The sequence below is a fragment of the Nycticebus coucang genome, chromosome 22 (genome assembly GCF_027406575.1).
Source record: "Nycticebus coucang isolate mNycCou1 chromosome 22, mNycCou1.pri, whole genome shotgun sequence".
NCBI classification, from domain to species: domain Eukaryota; kingdom Metazoa; phylum Chordata; class Mammalia; order Primates; family Lorisidae; genus Nycticebus; species Nycticebus coucang.
Window position 1 is genome coordinate 33,134,281 of NC_069801.1, and position 26,542 is coordinate 33,160,822.

A 26,542-nucleotide genomic window follows, 5' to 3' on the forward strand; every position below is an offset into this window, starting at 1 on the left:
AAGGGGCTGGAGGGCTTGGTGGCTCACACCTATAATCCCAGCATTTTGGGAGGCAAGGTGGAAATATCACTTGAGACCAGAAGTTCAAGTCCAGCTTGGGCAACATGGTGAGACTGAAGTCTTTGCAAAAGATCACAAAATTAGCTGGGCATGGTAGCATATTTCCTGTAGTCTTAATTACTTGGGAGGCTGTGGCAAGAGGATGATTTGATTGCAGGAATTTGAGGTAGCAACCACTGCACTCCAGACTGGGTGACTGAAAAGACCCTGTTTCTTAAAGAGGCTGGACACAGTGGTTCATGCCTGTAATTGTAGTACTCTGGGAAACTGAGGCAGGAGGATTGCTTGAGCTTGGGAGTTCAAGACCAGCTTTGGCAAAGTGAGACCTCATTTCTGCCAGAAATAGAAAAAGTAGTTGGGTATAGAGTGCTAGGATTACAGATGTGAGCCACTGTGCTGGGCCCAGGAAAACTCTTAGAAAGGTCAGGGTAGACTTTAGATGAGGTTACACGCATCTGGTATCTATAGGAAGTGAGGGATGAACCATCTGGGCAGTGGAGCAAGAACACTTGAGGAAAGGAAACGGTCTTTGCAAAGGCCCTGGGGCAGGATTGAACTCAGTGTACTTGTGTAGATGCAGAGTGAAGAGCAGTATATCCTGGGACCACGGACAGATTCAGGACCAGGTCATATGCACTATGCAGCCACAGGTGGGTTGCCAGTGGGTGGATGACACGATTGGATTTATGTTTAAAAAGGATCACTGACTACCAAAGATTGGACTCTGAGGAAGAGGCTGGGCTGGAAACAGGGACAGTGGGTAGGACTTGGTAGTGGGGGAGGGGTAAAGAGTAGCAGATTGGGAGATGACTTGAAAATGGATGTGACGTATGGTGACGCAAGAGAAGAGCCAAAGATGACTCCTAAGTTGCTGACAAAGCAGCTAAGTGGATAATGGTGTCATTTACTGAAATAAGGAAGGGAGGAAGAGCTTGGAGGGAGAAGGCCAAGAGTTATTTCATGCATGTGAAGTTTGAGATGCTTGTGAGGTATCCAGGCAGGAAGGCAGCTGGACAGGAGTCTAGAATCTGGCACTCAGGAAGCCATAAGCATGGAGACATCACTGGGGACAAACTTAACTTGGAGATGGCATTGGGAGCCCTGGAACTGGGTATGGTGACCTAGGGCACTGCTTCTCCGTGGGGCAATACTGCCCCCTAGGGCTACAAAAACTTCAGGGTATATTTTTTCTTTCTTTCTTTTTTTTTTTTTTGTAGAGACAGTCTCACTGTACCGCCCTCGGGTAGAGTGCCGTGGTGTCACACGGCTCACAGCAACCTCTAACTCTTGGGCTTACGTGATTCTCTTGCTTCAGCCTCCCAAGCAGCTGGGACTACAGGCGCCCGCCACAACGCCCGGCTATTTTTTTGTTGCAGTTTGGCCGGGGCTGGATTTGAACCCGCCACCCTCGGCATATGGGGCCGGCGCCCTACTCACTGAGCCACAGGTGCCGCCTGGTATATTTTTTCTAATCACTAGTAGTGGGTGCTGCTGGCATTAGTGGGAAGGAATCAGGGAAATCCTACTGAATAATTATTCTAAATTCTCTTGGGCTTTTAACAACCCTTGACAAATATTCCCGTAAAGTGAGAAAAAAACTGTTTATAATGATCTGAGCCTAGGCAGGTGTGGCGGCCCATACCAATAACCCTAGCATTCTGGGAGGCTAATAAGGGTGGATAGCTTGAGCTCAGGAGTTTGAGACCAGCCTGAGCAAGAGACTCCGTCTTTATTAAAAATAGAAAAACTAGCCAGGTTATTGTGGCTGGCACCTATAGTCCCAGCTACTTGGGAGGCTGAAGCAATAGGATGCTTGAGCCCTGAGTATGAGGTTACTGTGAGCTATGACACCAGGGCACTCAACCCAGGGCCACAGAGTGAGACCCTGTCACACACACGAAAATAAAAATAAAAAAAGATATGAGCCTAGAACCTCACTCCATTTTCCAAAGAATTTTACACACATATCATATGCATGCACACACACACACACAAGGTGCCAAAAATAGAAAAGAATGCATACACATCTTTTTTTATCTTATTTTTTTGGATACAGTCTCACTTTGTTACCCTGGGTAGAGTGCTGTAGTATCATAGCTCACAGCAACCTAAAACTCTTGCCACAATGCCTTGCTATTTTTACAGCCGGGGTCTCACTCTGGCTCAGGCTGATCTCGAACCTGTAAGGTCAGGCATTCTACCCACCTCGGGCTCCCAGAGTGCTAGGATTAGAGGGGTGAGCCACTGCGCCCAGCCCCTGTATACACATTCCTCAAGGGGCTGAGATGGGAGGATTGCTTGATCCCAAGGATTCCAGGTTACAGTGAGCTGTGATAATGGTATTGGACTTCAGCCTGGGTGACAAAATGGAATCGTCTCTAACAACAAAAACAGGCTCAGCACCTGTAGCTCAGTGGCTAGGGTGCCAGCCACATACACTGGGGCTGGCAGGTTGGAATCTAGCCCAGGCCTGCCAAACAACAATGACAACTACAACCAAAAAATAGCCAGGTGTTGTGGCAGGCGCCTGTAGTCCCAGCTACTTGGGAGGCTGAGGCAAGAGAATCACTTAAGCCCAAGGAAGCCCTTTTTCCAAAAGGAAAAAACTGTATTAAAATTGTGATACTCAATACATAACCAACATTAGTTATCTTGTATTGAGGGAGAAAACCTTAAAGTATTATGTTTTAATCTGAAATGCCAGACGTTTTTGCATTTTTGCTGATATCTCTGCAAGGCTTGCTCATGATAACTCAGCCATCCTCACAGCTTCTTTGTAAAGAATTATCTTCCTGAAAGTTTGCTATAAATCCTGCTCATGCTTTGAAATCTCCAATGAGGGAAGATATGATAATTCCTTTGGCTATTTTGGACTCTAGTCCGCTCCAGCTCCACAGGCTGAAATAAAGCCCTTCTTTTTTCGAACAAGATGTTTCGGTGATTCTTTCTCTCCATCAGGCCTCATTTTCATGGAATAGTATATTGTATCTCTTGTAATTGAAGAAGTCAAATGTCACTTGAGTATTATCATTTTAATAGTTTTACAATTTTAATAGCTTTTTCCTTTCTTTTTGTTTTGCAGTTTTTGGCCAGGGCTGGGTTTGAATCCACCACCTCCAGCTTATGGGGCCCGCACCCTACTCCTTTGAGCCACAGGCACCGCCTGTTTTTTCCTTTCTTAAAATTTATATATCTTTTTTCTTATCTATTTATTTATTCTTTTGAGACAGAGTCTCACTATCACAGCTCACAACAACCTCAAACTCTTGGGCTTCAGTGATTCTCTTGCCTCAGCCTCCCAAGTAGCTGGGACTACAGGCGCCTGCCACAACACCTGGCTATTTTTTGGTTGTAGTTGTCATTGTTGTTTGGCAGGCCTGAGCTGGGTTTGAATCCACCTGCCTTAGTGTATGTGGCTGGCGCCCTAACCACTAAGCTATGGGTGCCGAGCCTAAATATTTTATATACATAGCGTGTCTAAGCATTTTAAATACTAAAATGCATATTAGGTTATTATAAATTACTTTCCTAAAATTTTCTTTTATATTACAATTATGGCATAATACTATTTTATTTAAAGTCTTACTCTGTCACCCTGGGTAGAGTGCAGTGGCATCAACCTTGCTCACAGCAACCTCAAACTCTCAGAGTTAAGCAATCTTCCTGTCTCAGCCTCCCGAGTAGCTGGGACTACGGGCACCTGCCACTACACCCAGCTTATTTTTCTACTTTTAGTAGAGATGGGGCCTCACTTTTGCTCAGGCTGGTCTTAAAATCCTGACCTCAAGTGATCCTCCCCCCTCAGCCCCCCAGAGTGCTTGGATTACAGGCATGAACCACCTCACCCAGCCAAAATACTGTATTTTTAACTAGGCGTTCACTGGAATATATCAGCTATGACTTTCATTTCAGTATTGCAAAGTATTAGCTACAAGAGGAAGGTGCTGGGCTAACAGGGGTAAGAACCATTAAAGCAAAGAATGAATACAAGTGGACTCCCCCCCCCCCCCAAACAATGTAGAGACAGGATGGAGGCGCAGCCGTGGGCAGGAGAATGGGAGCGGGCCTGGGACTCCAACAGCCAGTGCTACTGAGAGGCAGGAGGAGCATGGCTGAGACCTGCCTGCTGGAACCTCTGACCAGAGAGAGGTGGGGTAGGGAAAAAGTCTCCCTGGAGGAGGCTGAGGAGAGAAACAGAGCAATGAGTCTCCCCAACTCTCCTAATAAGTTTGGCCAATAAGAGACCACTGAATTGGAATAGCAGCTGAAGGGGAACACTGGTCAAGGGGGAGGTAGTTTATTTTTTGGAGGGCTGGCAATTCCACAGCATGCTTGCATGCTCATGGCCATGGGCGTGAATGCAGAGGGGAAAATGGAGGACACAAGAGAGGAAACAGATGGGAGTAGGGTTTGAGGAGGGAGAGGTCATCCCCATCACCACAGGCAGGGGAACCGATCTGGGTGTGGGAAGACGCAGTTCTCTTCTGATTGTTTCTGTAAGTAAAAAGCAAGAGCATCAGCTGAGAGGAAGAATGTATGGGGCAATGCTGGAGGACTGCGGAGCTAGGAGCATGTTCCCTCTTCAGTCCATGGAGAATTAGCTGAGCAGCTGAGAGGACTACTGGCCACTGCTCAAGGCACCCTCAACTCGGAGAGGACCAGGTAGCTCAGGGTGCACGTTTTTCCAGCAGACAAAACTGTCATAGAGGAGAAGGACAAAGAGAGGGGCAGCAAGAGAGTGAGGGGAGTGTGTGCAGTGACGAGGGGGATACTAGTGAGGCACAGAAGGCAGCATGGGCATGAGGTGGGACGTGAGTCTAGGGCACTTTCCAACCCTGACCACTCCTGAAGGATGCCATGGTCATAGGTGGGGAAATCTGACATGCACTGTCGATTAGACAACAATATTGTCTCAATGCTCATTTTCTGATTTTGATTACTATGCCCGTGTTCTTAGGTAGGTGTCATCTCTAACTTAACTCTCAAATGGCTCCAAAAAAATAATGCATTGTCTGTAATACATACAGCACGAGAACAGAATTAAGTAGGAAACAATGGTCATCAGTGCAAACAACTGGATTAATCTAGGCAGAGGCACAAAAAAGAATATGGGAATTCATTGTGCTATTCTTATAACTCTTCTGAAGCACAAATTTACATAAAATAAAAGTTATAAAAATGGTAACAACACACCACTATAGTAGCAGAACCAGACTTCTACGCTTCTTCCTCCTATAATAAAAGGAACTTAAATAGGCCAAAATAAAAACCAAAGAACACCTTTCAAAGCCCAAAGCTAACTCCACCCTAGGCAAGGCTGAGTGGTCCTCCTCTGTCCAGTAGCTGGTGCCCTGCAGATTCCCTGTCCTTCAGTGAAAATGACAGCACGTCTTACCACCCTGCACAGCCACACACTGATCAGCACACACTGATTGGCTCCTACAGGGCTGTGGGGCTTGAGCATAAAGTTTTCCTCACCAAAGCTCTTCCTGCACATGGACTTGCCTCTAGTCCTGCTGTGGTTTGTGAAATCGCCGCCCTGGCACATGAACTGGGGGATGATGTGGTGGAAGCTGCTTCCCTTGAGCTGAAGCCCTTTTCATGGGTACACAGGCAAGGGAAGTTCTCTGCAGTAGTGAAAGGAAAAATGCTGAGGTAAAAAATATCTAACTAGATATCTAAAACTCTTGCTCCCAGAATCTAAAAAAGTACCTATTACCCTTATTTAAATTAAATATTTGACTGGACATGGGGGTTCTTGCCCATAATCCTAGCACTCTGCCAGGTCAAGGTAGAAGGATCATTTGAGGACAGGAGTTTGCGACTAGCCTGAGCAAGAGCAAGACCTCATCTCTAAAAGTCGAAAAAAGAATTAGCTATCTAAATTTTCTTCTAAAAAAAATATATATATATATGTGTGTACTAGAAGGACAACATGGGTTAGATTCTTCTGTTCTCTATACTCTGGGTGTAAGAAAAGACTTTATGTCTCAAAATCCAAGTGCAGAACAGGTGAGGTGGCTCACACCTGTAATCTTAGCACTCTGGGAGGCTGAAGCAGGAGGACTGCATAAACCCAGAAATTTAAGGTTGCTGTGAGCTAGGCTGATGCCATGGCATTCTAGCCTTGGCAACAGATTAAGACTCTGTCTCAAAAAAAAAAAAAAAAAAAAAAAAAAAGAAAGAAACTTGCATGGGTGAATCAGAAAAAACACCGTTGATATGACCAATCATGGGAAATACCCTTGGCCAAAAGGAGCTGCCTCACCAAAGTTTACACCACTGTTGAGAATCTGCCAGAATTCACAACTGGTCCACGTTAGGATAAAAACACCTCTCACCTCAATTCAGGGCAACTCTAAAGGGACATCCAAGCTCTAAAACTCTACATGGGATTAGCTGAGGTCTCTGTGTGACTACAAGGCAATTCAAATACTGCCCAATCTGCTTCCCTCATTCTCTCATAGGAGTTGTTTCTGAGATCACTTTCCAATAAACTTCTTGCATACAATTCTCCATGAGTCTGTTTCCCAGAAAAACAAACAAAAAGATCAAGTAGTAGTAACATGTGTACAGTTTTCAGAGACACATCAATAAAAGCCAAACAAATGTTGATTGACTCTGGTAGGGCAGAAAAATGATGTTGAGGACAGCAGATGAAAGTCCTGTTTTATTACAGATGATTTAATTAATTAATTAGAGACAGAGTCTTACTCTGATGCTCAGGCTAGAGTTCTGTGGCATCATCATAGCTTACAGCAACCTCTTAACTCTTGCCTCAGCCTCCCAAGTAGCTGGGACTGTGGGCGCCTCTCAAAACACTCAGCTCAGTTTTTCTATTTTTAGTAGAGATAGGGTTCTCATACCTGCTCAGATTGGTCTCTCCTGTGCTTGAGCAATCCACCCACCTTGGCCTCCCAAAGTTCTAGGATTACAGGTATGAGCTACCACGCCCAAGCTGAATGATTTTTTAAAAAGTTATGTGCAATTATGATTTTGCTAAACATAAAAAGGCTAGATTATAACAGAAAAAGATATGGGTAAAAAGGGTCATTATGAATACTCAAGAAAACAGGAAACATAGTAACAGTATGGGAGTGAGCTAGGCACAGTGAAGAGAAAAATATGTTAGCTTTTAATTTATATATATATATATATATAATTTTTTTGAGACAGAGTCTCACTTTGTCACCCTTGGTAGAGTGCCGTGGTGTCATAGCTCACAGCAACCTCAAACTCTTGGGCTTAAGCGATTCTCTTGCCTCAGCCTCCTAAGTAGCTAAGACTACAGGCGCCTGGCTATTTTTTGTTACAGTTGTCATCGTTGTTTAGCTGGCCCGGGCCAGGTTTGAACCTGCTAGCCTTGGTGCTAGGGGTGCCAAGCCTTAATTTATATTTTTTAAAATAGTAACTTTCCAGTGGGTATCTCATTAACTGAAGTAATCAAAGTCAACATCACAAACTGAACTGCCATCAGGTACTTCCTCACATGGTACAGTAAAAACACTGCTTTTGTGATATCCCTGGAAAAAACACATCATCTAAATCTAACCATGAGGAAGTATCAGGCAAAAACAAATTGAGAAACAACCTTAAACGCAACTCATCTGTTTTCTTCAGAGATGTCACGATCAAAAAAAGGCAATGAAAAATTGAGAAACTGGGCAGCGCCTGTGGCTCAAGGAGTAGGGTGCTGGTCCCATATGCCGGAGGTGGCAGGTTCAAACCCAGCCCTGGCCAAAAACTACAAAAAAAAAAAAAAAAAAGAAAAATTGAGAAACTATTTCTTTTTTTTTTTTTTTGTAGCGACGGAGTCTCACTTTATGGCCCTCAGTAGAGTGCCGTGGCCTCACACAGCTCACAGCAACCTCCAACTCCTGGGCTTAAGCGATTCTCTTGCCTCAGCCTCCCGAGTAGCTGGGACTACAGGTGCCCGCCACAACACCCCGCTATTTTTTGGTTGTAGTTTGGCCGGGGCCGGGTTTGAACCCGCCACCCTCGGTATAAGGGGCTGGTGCCTTACCGATTGAGCCACAGGCGCCACCCGAGAAACTATTTCAAATAAGAAGAGACTAAAGAGACTTGACAACTAAATGCAATGTGTCAACATTTTTCAGGTAAGAAAAGTTACTAAAAATCACAATATTGGGATAACTGATGAAATCTGAATATGGAAGGTTAAAGTGTTATGTCACCAAAGGCCAGGCATGGTGACTCACTGCTGTAATTCTAGCGCTCTGGGAGGCCGAGTTGGGTGGACTGCCTGAGCTTGAGTTTTGGGCCAGCCTGAGCAAGAGCAAGACCCTGTCTCTAAAAATAGCCAGACATGTTATGGCTACCGGTAGTCCCAGCTACTCAGGAAGCTGAGGCAAGAGAATTGCTTGAGCCCAGGAGTTGGAGGTTGCTGTGAGCTGTGATGCTACAGCACTCTACCCAGGATGACAAAGTGAGACTCTATATCCAAAAAAAAAAAAAAAAAGGCATGTAAAGGTTAAATTTCATGATTTTGACAGTGTACTATGATTATGTGAGGGAATATTCCTGTTCCTCAGAAATATAGGGCTGGGCATGGGGGCTTAGGCCTGTAATACCAACACTTTGGGAGGCCAAGAGTTCAAGACCAGCCTAGGCAATACGGCAAGACCCCGTCTCTACAAAAAAGTGAAAAAAATTAGCCAAACATGGTACATGGTGGCACCTGCCTATACTCAGAAGGGTGAAGCAGGATTGTCTAAGCCCAGCTGTTTGAGGTTGCAGTGAATTATAGTGACACCAATGCACTCTAGCCTGGCTGAGTGAGACTTTGTGTCAAATTAAAAAACAACTAAAAGGGCGGCGCCAGTAGCTCAGTGAGTAGGGCGCCGGCCCCATATGCCGAGGGTGGCGGGTTCAAACCCAGCCCCGGCCAAACGGCAATAAAAAAAAAAAAAAAAATAGCCGGGCGTTGTGGCGGGCGCCTGTAGTCCCAGCTGCTCGGGAGGCTGAGGCAAGAGAATCGCGTAAGCCCAAGAGTTAGAGGTTGCTGTGAGCCGTGTGACGCCACGGCACTCTACCCGAGGGCGGTACAGTGAGACTCTGTCTCTACAAAAAAAAAAAAAGAAAAACAACTAAAGAAGGAAATACATATTTAAGTATTAGAGAGTAAAGAGGAATGAGGTCTTCAACTTCTTTTCAAGTGGAACAGGGAAAAAATATATACATACATACATGTATACGAGTATGTGTATATGTACGTAAACAACAAAATACAGCATGGAGGCAAAAAGTAAATTACAAAATGGGTATAGGACATGACAGTTCCTTGAACTACTCTTACAGATATATACAATAAGAATCCAATAAGTGTGAAAATATATCAAAATTAAGTTACCAAAAAAATTCTATAAAACCAAATCGAAGATAATTGAAATCATTTATAACTTTCAATTGTTTACTCTTTCTGATGGTTCTCTAAGCCTTTATTAAGAGCTTCAGAAATACCTGTTCTGCCTCATTTGTTACTAGATGCTGGGATCTCAGATAGCCTGAGGTTAAAACAGAGTCAAGGGCCTGGGATGCTAAGCCACCAGCTTCCCACCATCCTGACCAAGGAGTCCTGCTCACTGGCTGTTATGGGCACAAAGTCTGAACACAGGAGCACCCGAATGTGGCTACTTAGCTTATTGGAGATCTTGATGTCTGTGTACACCCAAGGATTTGACTGGGCCTTTTTTGTTTGTTTTTGAGACGGAGTCTCAGTATGTCCCCTTTGGTAGAGTGCCGTGGTGTCATAGCTCACAGCAACCTCCAACTCTTGGGCTTAAGTGATTCTTTTGCCTCAGCCTCCCAAGTAGCTGGGACTACAGGCGCCCACCACAATGCCCAGCTATTTTTTGGTTGCAGCTGTCACTGTTGTTTAGCTGCCCCAGGCAGGGTTCAAACCCGCCAGCCTTGGTGTATGTGGCTGGTGCCATAACCACTGTGCACCAAGCCTTGACTGGGCCTTTTTTGCAGCACGTTCTCCCAAGGTACAGAAGAAACTGGTAGGTATTTTAGGTATTTAATTATGCAAATGTGCAATGGAAAGAATGTCTGAGTAAGAATTAATTTTTAAGTAACTAGTTCATAATGAATATTTTCTTTCTTTCTTTTTTTTTTTTAGACAGAAACTCACTATGTCACCCTGGGTAGAGCGTCATAGCATCACAGCTCACAGCAACCTCAAACTCCTGGGCTTAAGTTAAGTCTCCTGCCTCAGTCTCCCAAGTAGCTGAGACTACGGGCGCCCACCACAACACCGGCTATTTTTCTGTTATCATTGTTGTTTAGCGGGCCCAGGCTGGGTTCAAACCCGCCAGCCACAGTGTATGTGGCCAATGCTATAACCACTGTTCAGAGCCCATAATGAATATTTTCAAATAATGACAACTTTTGCTTGCTATATAATTTTGAAATTGTAGAAACTAGAAACACATGAGTATGTACAGGAAGGTTCGTTATACTGAAAGGTAGTACCAAATGACAGCTTCAGTAAAACAACAAAGCTCCTCAGCCGTACCTGCTATCCACAGCTGTTTCAACATCCTGTCAAAAGAAGACAAGGAAAAAGTTCTTATCTACAGTTCAACTCTTATAGTTAGTGCTCCAATTAAAACTCAGGAGCATAAGCACACAAAGGCACATCTTCCCCTCCTATCTGCCTAGACTGTATGTATTTAACGAAGCATGTGCTAAATGATTGTTAGAGCTGGTGGTGTAAGGACGCACTAACTAGGCGATGGAGACAGAGAATATACCCAGGAAAACAGGAAGGAGCAATGCCAGGCCAGAAGGCTCAGGCAAATGCAGGACCTGTCTTTATATTTTGACTGTAAGAGGGGAACTCTGAGCCAGGCCTGGTGGCAACTTCCTTCAACCAGAACTTCCTATCGCTTTGCAATTGCCACTACCAAGCCACTGTAGTGGGCTGAAAAGCGTCCCCTGAAATTTCGTATCTACCTAAATTTCAGTGTGATCTCATTCAAACATAGGGTCTTTGTAGATATAACCAGTTAGGCTACAGTCACGCTAGGTTGTTATGAGCCCTAAATTCAATGATTGGTACCCTTGTAAGAGAAGACACAGAGAGACATACAGAGGGAAGAAAGCCATGTGAAAAAAGAGGCAGAGATTGGATCGATGTTACAAGCTAAAGAATTATAAGGAGACAACAGAAACTCAGAAGAAGCATGGCAAGATTCTTCCTCAGAGCCGCCAGAGGGAGCACAGCCCTGTCAACATCTTGATTTTGGACTTCTAGTCTCCAGAGCTATGAGTGAATACATTTCTGTTGTTTCAAGCCACCCAAGTTTGCAGTGATTTGTTATGGAGGCCCCAGGAAACTACTACAACCACCCAAACGGAGCGGCACCATCTGTAACCAATGACAAGAGTGTCACTAGTCAAACATTAAATGGAAAATTTCTTACCTCTGCCAAGTCAAGTTCAACGAAAGAGAATCCCTGGTGCTGTTCTATAAAACCAGAAACAAGTCGCTGACATGTGAGCAATGGGAGGAAAATGCCATATCCAGATGACATTGAGAAAGTGCAAACTGGATTTTCAAATTTGTCTTGGTTTATTCAACAATGCTTCCAGAAATATTAGGTGTTTCGTTTGTCCAAATAATAAACATAGCTAGATAACGAACTAACTTTTTAAACTTTACGATATCCAATTCTACCCCTATAGAATTTAAGCCTAAAGTTGCTTTCCAAGCATTTTGATAAGCTTTGTTTATAAAAGGCTGTTTTCTAATAATCAGTCATCCGATTGAGCATTAATTATGTACAGAGCATTGATCTTTCTACTAAGTTAGTTGTCTACTTAAGAAGAAGCATAGTCCTTGTCCTCAAGAGAAGTTATTTTAGCTGGGGGAGACCAAGAACAATATCACTAATTTACAGGCCGCGCGCGGTGGCTCACAACTATAATCCTAGCACTCTGGGAGGCCGAGGCAGGTGGATCGCCTGAGCTTATGAGTTTGAACAGCCTAAGCTAGAGCAAGACCTGGTCTCTAAAAATAGCCTGGCGTTGTGGCAGGCACCTGTAGTCTCAGCTTCTTGGGAGACTGAGAAAAAAAAAGGAATTACTAATTTACAAAACTCAATCGTAGAAGGTGTCCTCCCACCAAAAGCCAGTATTGCCCTTTTATTTAAAATTTGAAGAACTTAGCTTGGCACCTGTAGCTCAGCGGCTAGGGCGCTGGCCACATACACCAGAGCTGGCGGGTTCGAACCCAGCTCAGACCTGCCAAACAAGAAAAATTACAACAGTAACAACAACAAAAAATAGCTGGGCGTTGTGGCGGGCTCCAGGTACTTGGGAGGCTAAGGCAGGAGAATTGCTTAAGCCTAAGAGTTGGAAGTTGCTATGAGCTGTGACATCATGGCACTCAACTGAGGTAAGCAGAGGCCAAGGCTATACTGCAGAGGTTGAGCTTCCCACCAGCCCTCTGCTTATTTAATTGTACAAATGCCAAGAAGGGCAGTCAGGTGTATAAGTAAGGTAGGGTACAGCTACCTAGGAGGTAGTGTGTCAAAGATTTTCCTAGGAATTTCTTCCTACTGATTCCTACCATACAGTTATTACATTAATTCTCAGAACTAAGGCTGAGCACAGTGGCTCATGCCTGTAATCCTAACGCTTTAGGAAGCTGAGGTGGGAAGATCACTTAAGGCCAGGATTTGGAGACCAGTCTGGGCAATAGCAAGATCCCCTGCCTCCACATTAAACAAAAAAATTAGTCAGACATGGTGGTACATACCTGTAATCCCAGCTATTAGGAAGGAAGAGATAGGAAGATCCCTTGAGCCCAGGAATTTGAGGTTGGAGTGAGCTATGGTTATGCCACTGCACTCTGTCCTGTTTCAAAAGGAAAAAGAAAGAGAAAAAGAAAAAGAAAAAAGAAATCAATGCCCCCGAATGGTTCCAAAGTGATGAAAGTCGTCCCTCAAATCCAACAGATTGCCAACCTCTGTAAATTTCAGCCCATAGCCACAACACCATCCTGGTCTTGCTGTCCTCAACGTTCCTTTTCTATCACCAAGATAATAGTCATTTTGTTTTGCACTTCATCATACAGAATGTCCATAAAGTTCGTGTGTGACTTAAAAGAGTTGTCTAAAAAATAATAATAAAATAAAATAAGAGTTGTCTAGGCTGGGCCAGTGGCTCACACTTGTAATCCTAGCACTTTGGCAGGCCAAGACAAGACTACATCTTTAAAAAAAATAGCCAAGTGTTATGGCAGGCGCCTGTAGTCCCAGCTATTTGGGGACACTGAGGCAAGAGAATCACTTGAGCCCAAGAGTTTGAGGTTACTTTGAGCTATGACTGTGCCACAGCATTCTAGCTTGGATGAGGCCAAGGCAGGTGGATTGCCTGAGCTCACAGATTCCAGGCCAGCCTGATCCAGAGTGAGACCTCGTCTGAAAACAGCTGGGCCTGGTGGTGGGTGCTACTTGGGAGGCTGAGGCAAGAGAATGGCTTAAGCCCAAGAGTTTGAGGTTGCCGTGAGCTAGGGCACCATGGCACTCTACCAAGGGTGACAAAGTGAGACTGTCACCAAAAAAAGGAGAGTAGTCTACATGAACTTTATGGCCACCTTGTATAGTAGCTGTTCATAGGATACACATGACATAAAAGTTTTTCCCCAAGTTATTTTCCTGGCATCAGGAATCTGAACATGAGAAATATTTTTTAGTGTCACCTATTTTATAAAACAATGGTATCCGGACGTCTGTGATGTCTCCAAAAGGAATAAAAGCAACATAAACTCTGTTCTTCAATCCTGCAAGCTCACCCACAAAGACACCACCAGCATTCTGAACCAGTATTTCTATACTCTTGGTGCAGGTGCTGCAACACCCTATTGATATGAGCAGGGTGTGGAAGAAGAGAGATGCCACAATACCCCTTTGGGTGTACAAAATCACTTGGGAGGTACGCTCCTTTCCCTATTCCTCTCCAGACCTACGCCACGCTCCTAGTAACAATGACAGTTTCCTAAATGGGTTCACTGGTTCCAGTTTCTCTCTGACATACAGTCAACAGAATGACCCCAAGAAACTATGAATCCTATTAATCACTCTTCTGCTTGGTATTCTTCAAAAGCTGGCCAATGCCCAAAGGACAAAGTCCACATTTCTTAGTACGGTATATAAGACCTTCCTTTTTTTTTTTTGCAGTTTTTGGCTGGGGCTGGGTTTTGAACCCACTACCTCCGGCATATGGAGCTGGCGCCTTACTCCTTTGAGCCACAGGCGCTTCCTAACCCGAGCCCTGCCCTCCTCTAGCCTGTTTTCTTCTTGTTTCCCCAGTGCAAACTATTTGCCCCCACGTGCCAGGCTACTCCACATCTCTGGGTTTTTGCTCTTGCTGCTCCTTTCCATTTGGGCAATGGCTTTGCCCCCACCTTGGTTGCCTGGATAATTCTAGATCTTTCAAACTCATCTCTGGCGTCAGAGCATCCTGGAAATTTACCCTGACCTCTGCGGATGGGGTGGTCATTCCTCATCTTCACTGTTCGTCATACAGCTGCATCATAGCACTCACCAACCCACGCAGTGAGGCTGTCTCCATAACTGGCCTGCTATTCTGGGTAACTCATCCCTCTAAGGCACCAAAGTGTGGGGTTTATCAAAACGGGTGCCAGAACGTGAGATGGGATCTGAGTTCACAACAATAGCTCGCAACAGCCTCTGAGCCTAGGGTCAGAAGGCGCAGAGAAAGGGAGACTGAGTGGCGGTACTTCTGCAGTCTACTTGCACTCCCTGTCAGCGCTGCTCACAAGCTAAGAAAGTAAAATCTCATAGGCCGCAGGGAGGCGCACAGGTCCACCTTGAGTCTACCATGCGCGAAACGAGTCCAGACTGCATCCAATCTACCATGCGCAAAACACGGTCCGCACTGCACCGAGTCTAACCATTCGCAAAACACGGTCCGCACTGCACCGAGTCTAACCATTCGCAAAACACGGTCCGCACTGCACCGAGTCTACCATGCACAAAACACGGTCCGGACCTCAAGGAGTCTACCATGTGCAGAACACGGTCTGGACGCACGGAGTCTACCATGCCCGAAACAGTCCGGAGGGAACCTAGTGTACCATGTGCGAAACACGGTGTACACTGCGCCCAGTTTACCATGAGCGAAACACGGTCTGGACGGCACCGAGTTTACCACTCTGGAAACAATGATCCGGACCTCACCCTGTCTACCACAAGTGAAACATGGTCCGGATGGCACCTAGTCTACCATGCGCGAAACATGGTGCGCCCGGCACCCAGTCTACCATGCGCAAAACATGGTCCAGACCACACCCAGTCTACCATGCGCAAAACACGGTGCGCACTGCACCCAGTCTACCAAGCGCAAAACCCGGTTACCCAGTCTACCATGCGCGAAACCCGGTTACCCAGTTTACCATGCGTGAAACACGGTCCAGACCACACCCAGTCTACCATGCGCAAAACAGTGCGCACTGCAGTCTACCATGCGCAAAACCCAGTTTCCCAGGCTACCATGCGCGAAACACGGTCCAAACCACACCCAGTCTACCATGCGCAAAACATGGCCCGCGCAGCACGCAGCTGACCATGCGCGAAACACGGTCCACACCCAGTGTGCTCTGCGCGAACCGCGGCGCATTCTGGGATTGCCGCGAGGACACCGCCTCGCCCCACGTCGGCTCACCCACGTACATCCCCTCTCAGAGCGCCATCTTGATGGCTGCCATCTTGCTTCCCAGCTCTTCCGGCGGAAGCCCGCGCCTCGCCCCACCCCCAAGCTTATAATCGCTTTAACCAAAGACGGAATCCTTAAAAGTACATACATTTATGTACTTTAGAATGGGCTTTCAGGTATCATTTAAGGTGAGATCAGATCTTAAGAACAAGGAGCCTGCCAAGCTCAAAGAGGGTAAAGGACACGGAGGGCAAGTAGGTTGCAGTTTACTGTCATTTGAGGATCAAAGGAACCATAAAACACAGAGGACTTCATTTGTTTGCTGTCATAGATCCTTCTCCCATTTTCCCACTGTCGGAGGAAACCTAGGTTGCGGAATGTGGGTCAATGATCTGCTGGTAGATGGAAGAGGGGACAGATCAAGCCCTAATGTAGTCCAGGAAGGGGCATGGTAGGGTGATCAGCCAGGCTCTGCAGATCTCAAGTTATGTCCTCGGGGAGTATGCCAGTCCCATTCTGTACAGTTTTCCTGGGCTAGACCCAAAGTCTGTTTTGACCACACTAGACTTCTGTTCCCCACTAAAGCTAAATGGGGACAGTGGAAAGATCCTACCATAATAGAATGTGATGGGACAGGATTAAGTTAACAGTTCTGCATACTTTGCTTACCCTTAATTATCTGCTTATAAATAAATCAGGGAAGGCTGAGCTATACTTCACTGTAACCTATTCACATCCTAAAGTTATTTCCAGTGAAAACTGGAATTTATAGAATAAAACTGTGGTCAGTGACAAGGGTAAAACGGAGGCAGTTTATGGAGACTTTTTTCTTTATTGAGAAACTTAAGACTTGGGTACATCAAATAAAACCAATTTCTGGGGGGGAAAAAAAATCAAAACCCACAATAGAAAAAAAAAAAGTTAACACTGCGTGGGTCATGGTAGAACCCAGAGAATATATGTGTATAATTGAAAAATTCTAGGTGCTTCATAATTTGACCTTTGATATAAAATGACCTATTAAATTTGCAATTTGTGGTTCCTGGTGTTGAAGTCCATAGGACAAGCTAGGAAGTCTTCAAACCTTGAGCTGAATTGAATTCCATGAGGGGATATTTGGCTTTTGAATCCTAAAAAGAAAAGCACCAACACAAATAAATACGTAATCAAGGTATTTTCAGAAACTGATTAAAACCTGGGATAAAAGAAGGTATTCTACAACAGGGTTTTCTCAACCTCAGTACTATTGACATTTTTGTCCACACAATTCTTTTGGGGCTGTCTTGTACACTGCGCAATGTTCAGCAGCATCCCTGGCCACTACCCACCAGATGTTAAGACTCTTGAGGCCCTTGACAAGAGGGTCATGGTGATGCCAAGCCAACCCCTACTAACACACCAGCTCTGGCCCTTACAACATGTGCTTCTTCCTATCCTCAGCTTTTGCTCACTTGCTTCTCTCCTTTCTCTATCTGGAAACACCCACCACCAGTTCTAGTCAAGAGGTCCTAGTTAAAACTTCACTCACCCAAACCCCTGCAGACAAAGAGTCCATCACCCTCATGATAAGAAATCACCTGGAAGACACCCTGTGCAACAAATCAAGAGTGTGTCTCCCACTCAGGGGTGTCCAACCAGCAGCACGCATGCGGGTTATTTGAGGCCTGTTTTGCTTATCTGTGGGGTCGGATATCACGAAAATTACACACGGACCTTATTTTTTGCTCATCAGCTTTGGTTAGTTTTTGTGTATGTAATGTGTGGCCCAAAGACAACTCTTCTTTGTCCAATGTGAGGCAGAAAGAAAAAAAAAAAAGTTAGATCATGACCACTGATGTCAAGGCCTCTCTCTGCCTATTGCATTCCCAGAGCTAGGCAGTGGGTATACAGGCAACCTCAGGCCAAACCAGGATGATGATGCTCACAGAAATGAGGCCTTGGGATCTGATTATGAGAAACTCATATGTATCTGTCACCATTTCAGATCAACAGATGATTCTTGTGAAAGATCTGACCAGGTGCTCTTTTTGGAAGAAACTGCTCCTTTTAATTCACAATTTGTATTCTCTTTTCTCCATATTAACTCACCCAGGTAACAGGCTGCCCAAGCTATCAGATTAAATGGCAGAAACATGGCTCTATCTACTGCCCCGATTCTTTTAGGAAGATATTCACAAATTGACACCATTGCAGAAAACGAAAATAGCCAAAACATACGGTTTTTCCTTGTCTAAGAGGTAGCAGCAGCAACAGCGCCCACTTTCTGGGCAGCTTCTTTCTTGGCATGATGAGCCTGTAGAACTGCCACAGCTTCATCCACCTGAGGGAAATCTCTAGGTGGTCAGTGAATCTGAGGAAAGCCACCACCCCTCCCTGGTGCCTAGGCCCAGAGGCACACCAGAGACAACTGTAGAAATGATCCCTAGGCTTCTGGTCCCCACTGCTTTCCCAAATACCACATAGCAGCCCCTACTGACAAGTGAGACATGAGGAGGAATCATGGGAACAGCAGGTCCTTCTCTGCTGCACCTGGGTGTCCAGGGTTGCCTCCAATCCTCCTGAGCTGAAAGCAGAAGTGACAGGGCCTAAGAACTGGCTCACCTTGGAGCGGAGAGACTCAGGGGACTCCAGCATGTGCAGCAGTTCAGAGTTGTCAATTTCCAGCAGCATTCCCGTTATCTTTCCAGCCAGATTTGAATGCATTGTTTGGATGAGCGGGAACAAACGTTCTCCTGTGGAGAGTATAGTTAAAAACCAAGCCTAATCCCAGTGAAGATACCAGCGTCTAAAGTGGCACCAGCTTTTGGCATCTTCAAGCATGGGGGGGGGGGGTCACTCACCCAGCATCTGCTTCTGTTCTTGGGGGGGTGCTGCGGCCAGCATGGAGGCAGTCAGAGGCTCCTGACCCTGCACATGAACTGCAGGCTGGGGTGCCTGGGAACCAGGAAAGGCAGTGGGTTAGCTCCATGTGAAGGACAACAGCTGACAGTCAAAAATCCTGACCAGTCAACATGTGAACTTTTAACTATGTCAACAGGAAATGGACATAGTTATACTTGCTCTCAAGGAACTAACTTCAGAAAGTAAAATTAAATGCATATAATAAAACAAACCTAACAATGGTAGGCAAACATTTTCTGACATTTCACTTAATATACTCAAAGTTACCCAAGAATTCAAAGTTTTGTCATAAATAACGCTACAATGAATATTTCTATGTATAGCCTTTTCCTGAAAATTAGTTTTCCTTTAAGGTGAATGGTAGTACAGATGGGGTCAAAGGGTGTAAATATCGAAGCATTTATAATTCCATCTCACATCACCTTTATTGCAGCAAATGCTTTTATTATATCAAATGTTCAAAAACTGTCAACATGCAGTGTAAATGCCAGTCATAGCTCCAAAGTAGGGTTTTGCTGAAAAAAGGTTATTTTATACAGCATCAGGTTCTGGGAAATCCCTAGTTTAGAATATGGGGGCAGAATGATTCAAGAGTAATCCATTCACTAAAGCTTATGGATCTGAAGGCTTAGTGTGGCACCTCCATAGCAAATTGCTACCAAGCTCTGAAGCAAACTAGTTGTATTTTAGCTTGCCTTTAGGGGCACAGATCTAGACATACAAATTACAGCTTAGAAAATCTAAACTCTGGGCTCAACCTGAGCTCAGCCCTTCCCCCCACATCTTTAAAGCTGAACTTCTTATCTGTAAGTGAAAGTTACTTCCTGCCTTGATGTACCAATCATCTTGCACAGTAGCCAAGGCTCAAACAGGCCACTGAATGTGGAAGTGATCTGGAGGCTCAAAGAGCTGAGTAAGCACATGCATACTACAAAAGAGCAGAAAGCACTGGCTGTCTCCTCTGGCGCATTTTTTTAAAATAATTTTTTTTTAAAGTCTCAATTAGTTCTATTTGTGATTCTAGAATTAGACCAACATTTCAATCCACAAAATAGAATAAGCGTTCCCTCTTCTGAGACATTTGTGAGTAAACTTTTATTAGGAACAACACTTTCAAGTACCTTCTTCCTACTAGTCCCCAGCCCCTAAAAGGTAGGCTCAGTGTTTGGATCACCATACAGAACATAGGCTCCTAACAAAAAGCAGGAACATCCAGTGAAGGAAGGAACCGAAGCAAAGCATCCTTTGTATCCAGTGGAAATGTGGAAAATCCTTTTTAGTGTTCTGTTTGGTGGACCTCACCTGCAGAGGCTGTATCGCAGGATGAGGGCTGCGGACACTGGAGGCATATTTGTATGGTGCAACAGCCCGAGGAGCAGCAGCAGCGGCAGCAGCAGCAACAGCAGCACGAGGTGCTAAGTTCTGCACAGCTGTGGGAACGCCTTCAGGAAAGAACAGATACAATTAAAGTCCATCAATCTGGACAAAGACCCGTCAATCCCATTTTTCCCCCTTCTGTGTGCATCCAATACCACCTCCAGACTGGCAGCTGTCAGTCAGCCCTTGCTGGGCGGCACCAGCCCCACCAAAGTCCATAGCCAAGCGGTCCGGGCACTCAGACCCTACAACAGACCAGCAAATGCACATCAGTGTTGGCAGATGTCCAACTGGCCACGTCCCACGGAAGGAGAAATTTCAAAGCAAGTTCACACACGACATCACGCATGGGGCCACTACAGCTACTTTCAAGAATGAGCCAAAGGATAACATACAACTCTTTCCACATCTTGGCGTGCAGGACATATTCTGCAAAAAACAGTTTCCTTGTATACCCACCCCCACTCAAAAGAACAGGCTGCCTCTGCAGTCATCCAGCTAGCAAATTTCTACAATTAACTGATCACATGAGTCACCGATGAACAAAGAATGTTACCGATAACAAACACATCTAGAACTCAATTGTTTCTCTGCTCCTGAAGTACCTACCTAAGCACACAGCTAAGATTACCAAACCAGGACTCAATCTTGAGCCCAACAAACTGACCAACCCAGGGAAAGGCCTAGTCATTGTGACTCCCTCCTCCCCGGGCTAGCTTCTAAAGGCCAGTTTGCTCACCGACTCTCTGAGTGGTAGTAGGGAGGCCACGAGAGGCCGGAGCATTACCAGTTGGAGCCAGATGGCGAAGAGTTGGACGAGGCCCAGACTGGCGTATAGCACTTGGCATTCCTTGGAAGCCTGGTAGAAAGACAAAAATTATACTTCACTGGCAAGCAATGCAGACCAGAACATAGGCTGTGCCTCAAAGGGGGCAAGTAAGTGAGGCAGGGGAAACCAGGATGGGTATCCATTGGGCGACTAAACTGATCCCTACCACCTACCTTGAGGTCTCCCACCTTGCTGCCAGCGTGGATTAGGCCTCATCTGGGCTAACTGGTTAGGTGTGTAATATGGAGGTCTTCCTTGAGCCTGTAAGAAAAGTATACCCAAATGCTTTTAAGGGACTACATTAGCGAAGTATCTCATCCCAATACCAGGCCCTAGGCTAACTATTTGGGAAAAGGCTCCCTCTGCTCAAAAGCCGAGGGGTCAGTTAATAGAGACTAATTAGCTTTACCTCTGCCACTGAGTGTGTGTATGAGCATGGATAAGTACATCTTCATTTTTGCCAGATGGGTCCTTATTCTGACATTCTGTAATGCCAATATCCAAAAATCCCTTTCCCCAACTACTGTGCAACACAAGAACAGCTGTCAAGGTGGCCAATACTAAAGAGCCATGACCACAAAGCAGACGCACCTGTGGGACTGCTGGCACAAAGTAGCCACCAGCTGCAGGCTGGAACTGATTTAAGATGGCATTAGCAGGCAGTGCTCTCATTCCAGCCACCCGCTGCATATACTGGTTGGTCAGGTGAGCCTTTCTCTCTTCCTTCCTCTGGGCCAGGGCAACATACAGTGGCTTGGAGCCCACAATGCGTCCATTCATCTCAGTGACTGCTTTGGTTGCCTCTTCAGGAGATGAAAAGCAAACAAAGCCAAATCCTTTGCTTCTTCCATCTTCCAGCATTACCTACAAAATGAGACAGAAAACCTGGATTCTGCTGCAGAAGTATCAAGTCAATCCTGGTCCAGGATGTACCTCAGAGCCATTAAGTTATACATACTTCTAAAGTATGTTATACCTAGATATTTTTTTTTTTTTAAAGTCACCACATCAGACTAAAGTTCTCAAACACTGGGGCATGGTTAATGGTAAAGCCAGGAACCCAAAGTTGTTTCCCCTAGGTACCCACAAGAGATCTTCATAGCAGTATTAAGCCATTTATATTTAAAGCTCAACTGGGGGGAGGTTAGGGTGGAGGGAGGGTAATGGGTGGGGCCACACCTATGGTGCATCTTAAATGGGTACAGGTGAAACTTACTAAAGGCAGAATACAAATGTCTACATACAGTAACTAAGAAAATGCCATGGAACTACATTGAACAGTTTGATGAGAATGTTTCAGATTGTATATGAAACCAGCACATTGTACCCCTTGATTGCACTAATGTACACAGCTATGATTTAACAATAAAAAAAAAAAAAATAAAGCTCAACTACTCTAAGACATTAGCCAGGGGTCCTCAAACTATGGCCCGCAGGCCACATGCAGCAGTGTGATTGTATTTGTTCCCGTTTTGTTTTTTTTACTTCAAAATAAGGTATGTGCAGTGTGCATAGGAATTTGTTCATTTTTTTTTTTTTTAAACTATAGTCTGGCCCTCCAATGGTATGAGGGACAGTGAACTGGCCCCCTGTTTAAAAAGTTTGAGGACCCCTGACATTAGCAAATAAAACTTTCACAAGCTCTTAGCAAGGTCAGGATAAGGCTTTTGAAATACTACATATAGGAAGGAATCATAAAACCCTCAGGTTACCAATGACTGCCACCATTACTTCAATGAAATGAGACAAACAGCTAGGAGACGAGCAGCCTAGACTCTAGTCGTCTTTGCCCTCTGATCCTCAATTTTCATGACACATTCCAAGGCAAACAACTATAAAGCCACATGTCTACAGGTCCTGGCAGTCGTTTTCCACACAAAACTCATCGTTTGCCAATGACTTTTTTCTTCACTGGGAGGAGAGGAAAGTAAAGGTGTGTATCAACCCAACAACTCTCTACACCAAGAAGGTGGGTCTGTGATGTGAGAAAAGAATGCCACACCAAGCTTCAAGATACACTTCTTTTGCTCTCTTAGAAATGCCAACTTTACTACTGTATAGATAAGCAACTCCTTCTACTGATGGGGGCCAGTCAAGGAAGGAGTGGTAGCAAGGGAGAGGGTTAAAGAACGTGGGAAACCCCATAGAGTTGGCCTCTGGTCAGCTCCCTACTGCAACTGATAATGTTCCTTTGCACAGTGTTCCCAGATTGGAAGCACTTATGGTAAGGGCTGGAGCAGAGCCATTAAACCTTTACAACCCAACACAGCTCCTTTCTCATCTCTAAAGGACTCTGTGGCACCTGCTGCACCTCTTACGAACTTCACTGTTTCTAACAGGCTGTGACCCAAACTGTCACATGTCATAAGTCTCTGTCATACTCCCAAAGTGCCAAGGATATGCACACAATATACCATTCTTGCAGTATACCAGCATTCTTGCTTCTCTTGTTCAAGGACTCAAATTCCTTATCTTGAAAAGAGGTTCCTACTTACCCTGTTAACATGGTTGATACAATTATCAAAGAAAAAACAACGCACATTGTAAAACAAGGAAAAACAAACTCTCTACCCCATTTTCCTCTTCTTTATAGGACTGGGGTAGAAGTTCCCAACCCTAGCTCCAAAATTCCTTTATTCCTAAGGGGAAAAAAATGTGGCAGAGTTGTAGAGACAGGCCCCAAGACAAATGGAAAACCTGTCTGGATTTCCTCTGCGAATGCTATAGCACCGTCTGTCCCCACACCAGCACGAAACAGCAAGGAATGGGAAAGATATAGGTGCTCTGGAGGGCTGGCAAGTAGGGGCTGGATTAGAGTCCCCTTCATACCTATGTTTGGAAGACAGTGTACTGTTAACCTAACGAAACATCCTCTGTGGCTTATACTCAGATGTGCAAGGAACAATGTAGTAGCTACTCTCAGAAATGAACACAATTTAGATCCTACTCCTTCAATGAAACAAATGCCAATAAACCTATAATACTACTGACTACTGCTTTCAAACTCAAAATCTCAGTATTAAAGTACCTTAGCACTGGTGATTGATCCAAAAGGAGAAAACTCTTTCCTTAATTTCTCATCATCAATAGTGTCATCCAAGTTCTTAATGTAGAGATTCACCCCCTGAAGGACCAAAAAAAAAAAAAAAAAATCACTGTTAATTGGACTTCTATTATCACATCAGTTCCCTAAGATGATTCCCAAAGTATGGTTCCCAAGCTAGGAGCACTAGCATTGTTGGAACTTGTTAAAAATTTTGTCTAGATCCTAAATCTAATGAATCAGACTGTGGCTGGAGTCCAGCTTTATGTTTTAACAAGGTTTGTTGGTGATGCTGATGCAAGCCCAAAGGTGACAAACTACTGCCCTAAAAGTCTTGAGATGACCATCAGTGCAGTCCCATGTTATCTTCCCCCACAGCTACTATGGCCCGCCTTGCACCCAAGCAGGGTTCTTCTTGCCACCATGCCAAATAAAAGGGCCCTATTTAAGTAAAAGGAACCTATGACTAAGAACAGCAGGCTGAGGCTTCCAGAATTATCAAGCCCTTCAATGAATAATTTCATCTCTTTTGCCCCTGGTTCTATAACTGCTGCCATTATCTGATAGGGTGTATATCCTAAAAGAACCTAATCTTAGAAAAAAACAAGAAGAGCAGACTCTTCTTGTGAAAGCCTGCTAAGCACAAGGGCGCTTTGCAAATATTTCATAGCAAACCTCCTGTTGGTAGAGTGGGCCAAGACCACCTCACCTGATATCGACTAATTCTCTCCTGTTTCAGCTGCTCAAATTTCCGTTTTAGCTCTGCCTGTCGTTCCACTTTCTTCTGTGCACGGCCTACAAAGATGACTTTACCACTGATTTCTTTTCCATTCATCTCTTCCACGGCCTAGAGAGGAAATACATGCCTTTTTAAAATTAAGTTGCAGGGACAGGAGTCTTGTTTAGGAGGTAAGTACCACCAAATATTCTGAAAAAGAAATCTTTCCTATAGGGCTAAGAAACTAATTTCATTCCACTTGCAAAGCTGAACAAATCCAAATTTCCTCCTCTGCAAAGCGAGTATCTTCATAGTTCTCTTACCTTATTGGCAACCTTCATATTACTCTTAACTCACAAAGCCAAACATTTATGGGTTAACAGTCCAGATAATACAGAAAAAAATAATATAGGTGCATAAATACAAAGCTGGTGACATAAGCCTAGATTGTATTCTGGCTGTCAATAAATTTTACAGGCTCTTTTGTAGGTATTTACATAGTCAATGTCAAAGGCCCAGCACAATACTTTGTCCCTAAGTAGCTGCTGTTATGCTGTATAAATCAGCAACTCTCTGATTTTTAGTTCCTTCCTTCACCTATGAAGGGGAGAAAAAACACCTTATTCATGTCCTAGTCTTTCTTTTTTTTTTTTTTTTTTGGCCGGGGCTGGGCTTGAACCCGCCACCTCCGGCATATGGGACCGGCGCCCTACATGTTGAGCCACAGGCGCCGCCCAATGTCCTAGTCTTTCAACAACTGGCAGCAGAGGTACATATGTGCCGAGTGCTTTGTGAAGAATTAAATGATATATCAACACGTGGAAACTCCTCAGGAAGAAAATTCCAGAGTACAATAACTATACATCGACTAGATAAATACTCAGACCATTTTAGCTCTGCTCAGTGCTAGCAAGGTTCTGCCCATATTCTGGGGCAACCTCCTACTACAAGTTTTTTCCAGCTCTCATGGTATTCTCACCTTATTGGCATCCTCATGTTTCTCATAACTCACAAAGCCGAAGCCTTTGGATTTCCCACTGGGATCTCTCATCACCTTGACACTGAGGGTCTTACCTATTACCAAAGGACAGAACTATTAATAAAACCATTTCTAGCACAGCTCAAGAATAAAGGATTCTTTGTCTCTAAGAACCCATTTGCAATAAATCTCTGGCTGAACCTAGGTGATTCTATGGGACACATGGAGCAAAGGACCATCTACTTACCAAACTGGCTGAATAGCTCTTTCAGATTCTCATCATCTACCTCTTCCCCAAAGTTCTTGATGTACACATTGGTGAATTCCTTGGCTTTGGCCCCAAGCTCAGCTTCCCGTTCTTTGCGAGACTTGAATCTGCCCACGAACCTAAAAAGAAATCATGAAGAGTAGTAATGGCTCACAGAAATAAAACATAATTTTCTGGGGTCCAGAGGAATGCAGGTGAAGGATGATAGGAGACATTAAAACACATGAGGTCCCCATCCACCACCAAGAGAGTAGAAAGCTCAGAAATGCCCCAAATCCCAAACAGAAAGAAAAGAGGCAAGATAATCCTGTGAGGACCAGGCTCCGGCCCAGGGCCCCTGGCTCAGACCAGGGCTACTCCTACCACATCACACTGCCTTCATGAAGAAACCTGATGACCATGTTTTTAAAACGTTCATTTCTGTGCAACTATGTAAAGGCATAGAAAAGGTCTGAAAAGGATACAAACCAAACTGTTAACAGTGGTTAATTCTAGGAGGAATGAGATTATTGGAGTGAAGAGGTATCCTTTGTTTTTTTACTTTATTCATTTTGGTACTGTTACATGTAAGAAGAAAATGTATCCACATCTGAAAAATTTTACATTCATCCTGGTGATACCTATAGATCAATCACTGGACAAATAGATATTAAAAACAAACT

At 44.6% G+C, this 26,542-nt stretch overlaps 1 protein-coding gene and 1 non-coding gene across 23 annotated transcripts in view; both read right to left on the reverse strand.

Annotated features, from left to right (window-relative positions):
* Nucleotides 1–26,542, reverse strand: part of PABPC4 (poly(A) binding protein cytoplasmic 4) — a 45,739-nt gene that overhangs the window by 13,604 nt on the left and 5,593 nt on the right. For 5 of the 22 annotated variants that reach the window (XM_053575628.1, XM_053575625.1, XM_053575622.1 and 2 more), the window contains exons 4-16: nucleotides 25,860–25,999; nucleotides 25,613–25,707; nucleotides 24,625–24,762; nucleotides 23,901–23,996; nucleotides 21,464–21,736; nucleotides 21,046–21,133; nucleotides 20,783–20,902; nucleotides 20,202–20,288; nucleotides 19,969–20,108; nucleotides 18,606–18,699; nucleotides 18,367–18,497; nucleotides 12,845–12,942; nucleotides 10,598–10,623 (exon numbers count right to left, since the gene is read on the reverse strand). In XM_053575628.1, the coding sequence (XP_053431603.1) occupies nucleotides 10,598–10,623; nucleotides 12,845–12,942; nucleotides 18,367–18,497; nucleotides 18,606–18,699; nucleotides 19,969–20,108; nucleotides 20,202–20,288; nucleotides 20,783–20,902; nucleotides 21,046–21,133; nucleotides 21,464–21,736; nucleotides 23,901–23,996; nucleotides 24,625–24,762; nucleotides 25,613–25,707; nucleotides 25,860–25,999 (1,526 nt within the window). Of the gene's footprint in view, nucleotides 1–5,644; nucleotides 5,688–10,597; nucleotides 10,624–11,507; nucleotides 11,552–12,844; nucleotides 12,943–16,577; nucleotides 16,896–17,982; nucleotides 18,086–18,366; nucleotides 18,498–18,605; nucleotides 18,700–19,968; nucleotides 20,109–20,201; nucleotides 20,289–20,782; nucleotides 20,903–21,045; nucleotides 21,134–21,463; nucleotides 21,737–23,900; nucleotides 23,997–24,624; nucleotides 24,763–25,612; nucleotides 25,708–25,859; nucleotides 26,000–26,542 lie in introns of those variants that run through there. The other 17 variants (XR_008376850.1, XR_008376849.1, XR_008376851.1 and 14 more) reach the window with 15 other exon arrangements.
* Nucleotides 23,524–23,655, reverse strand: LOC128575711 (small nucleolar RNA SNORA55). The gene has a single exon (XR_008377122.1). It is a non-coding gene; the product is annotated as a small nucleolar RNA SNORA55 (small nucleolar RNA).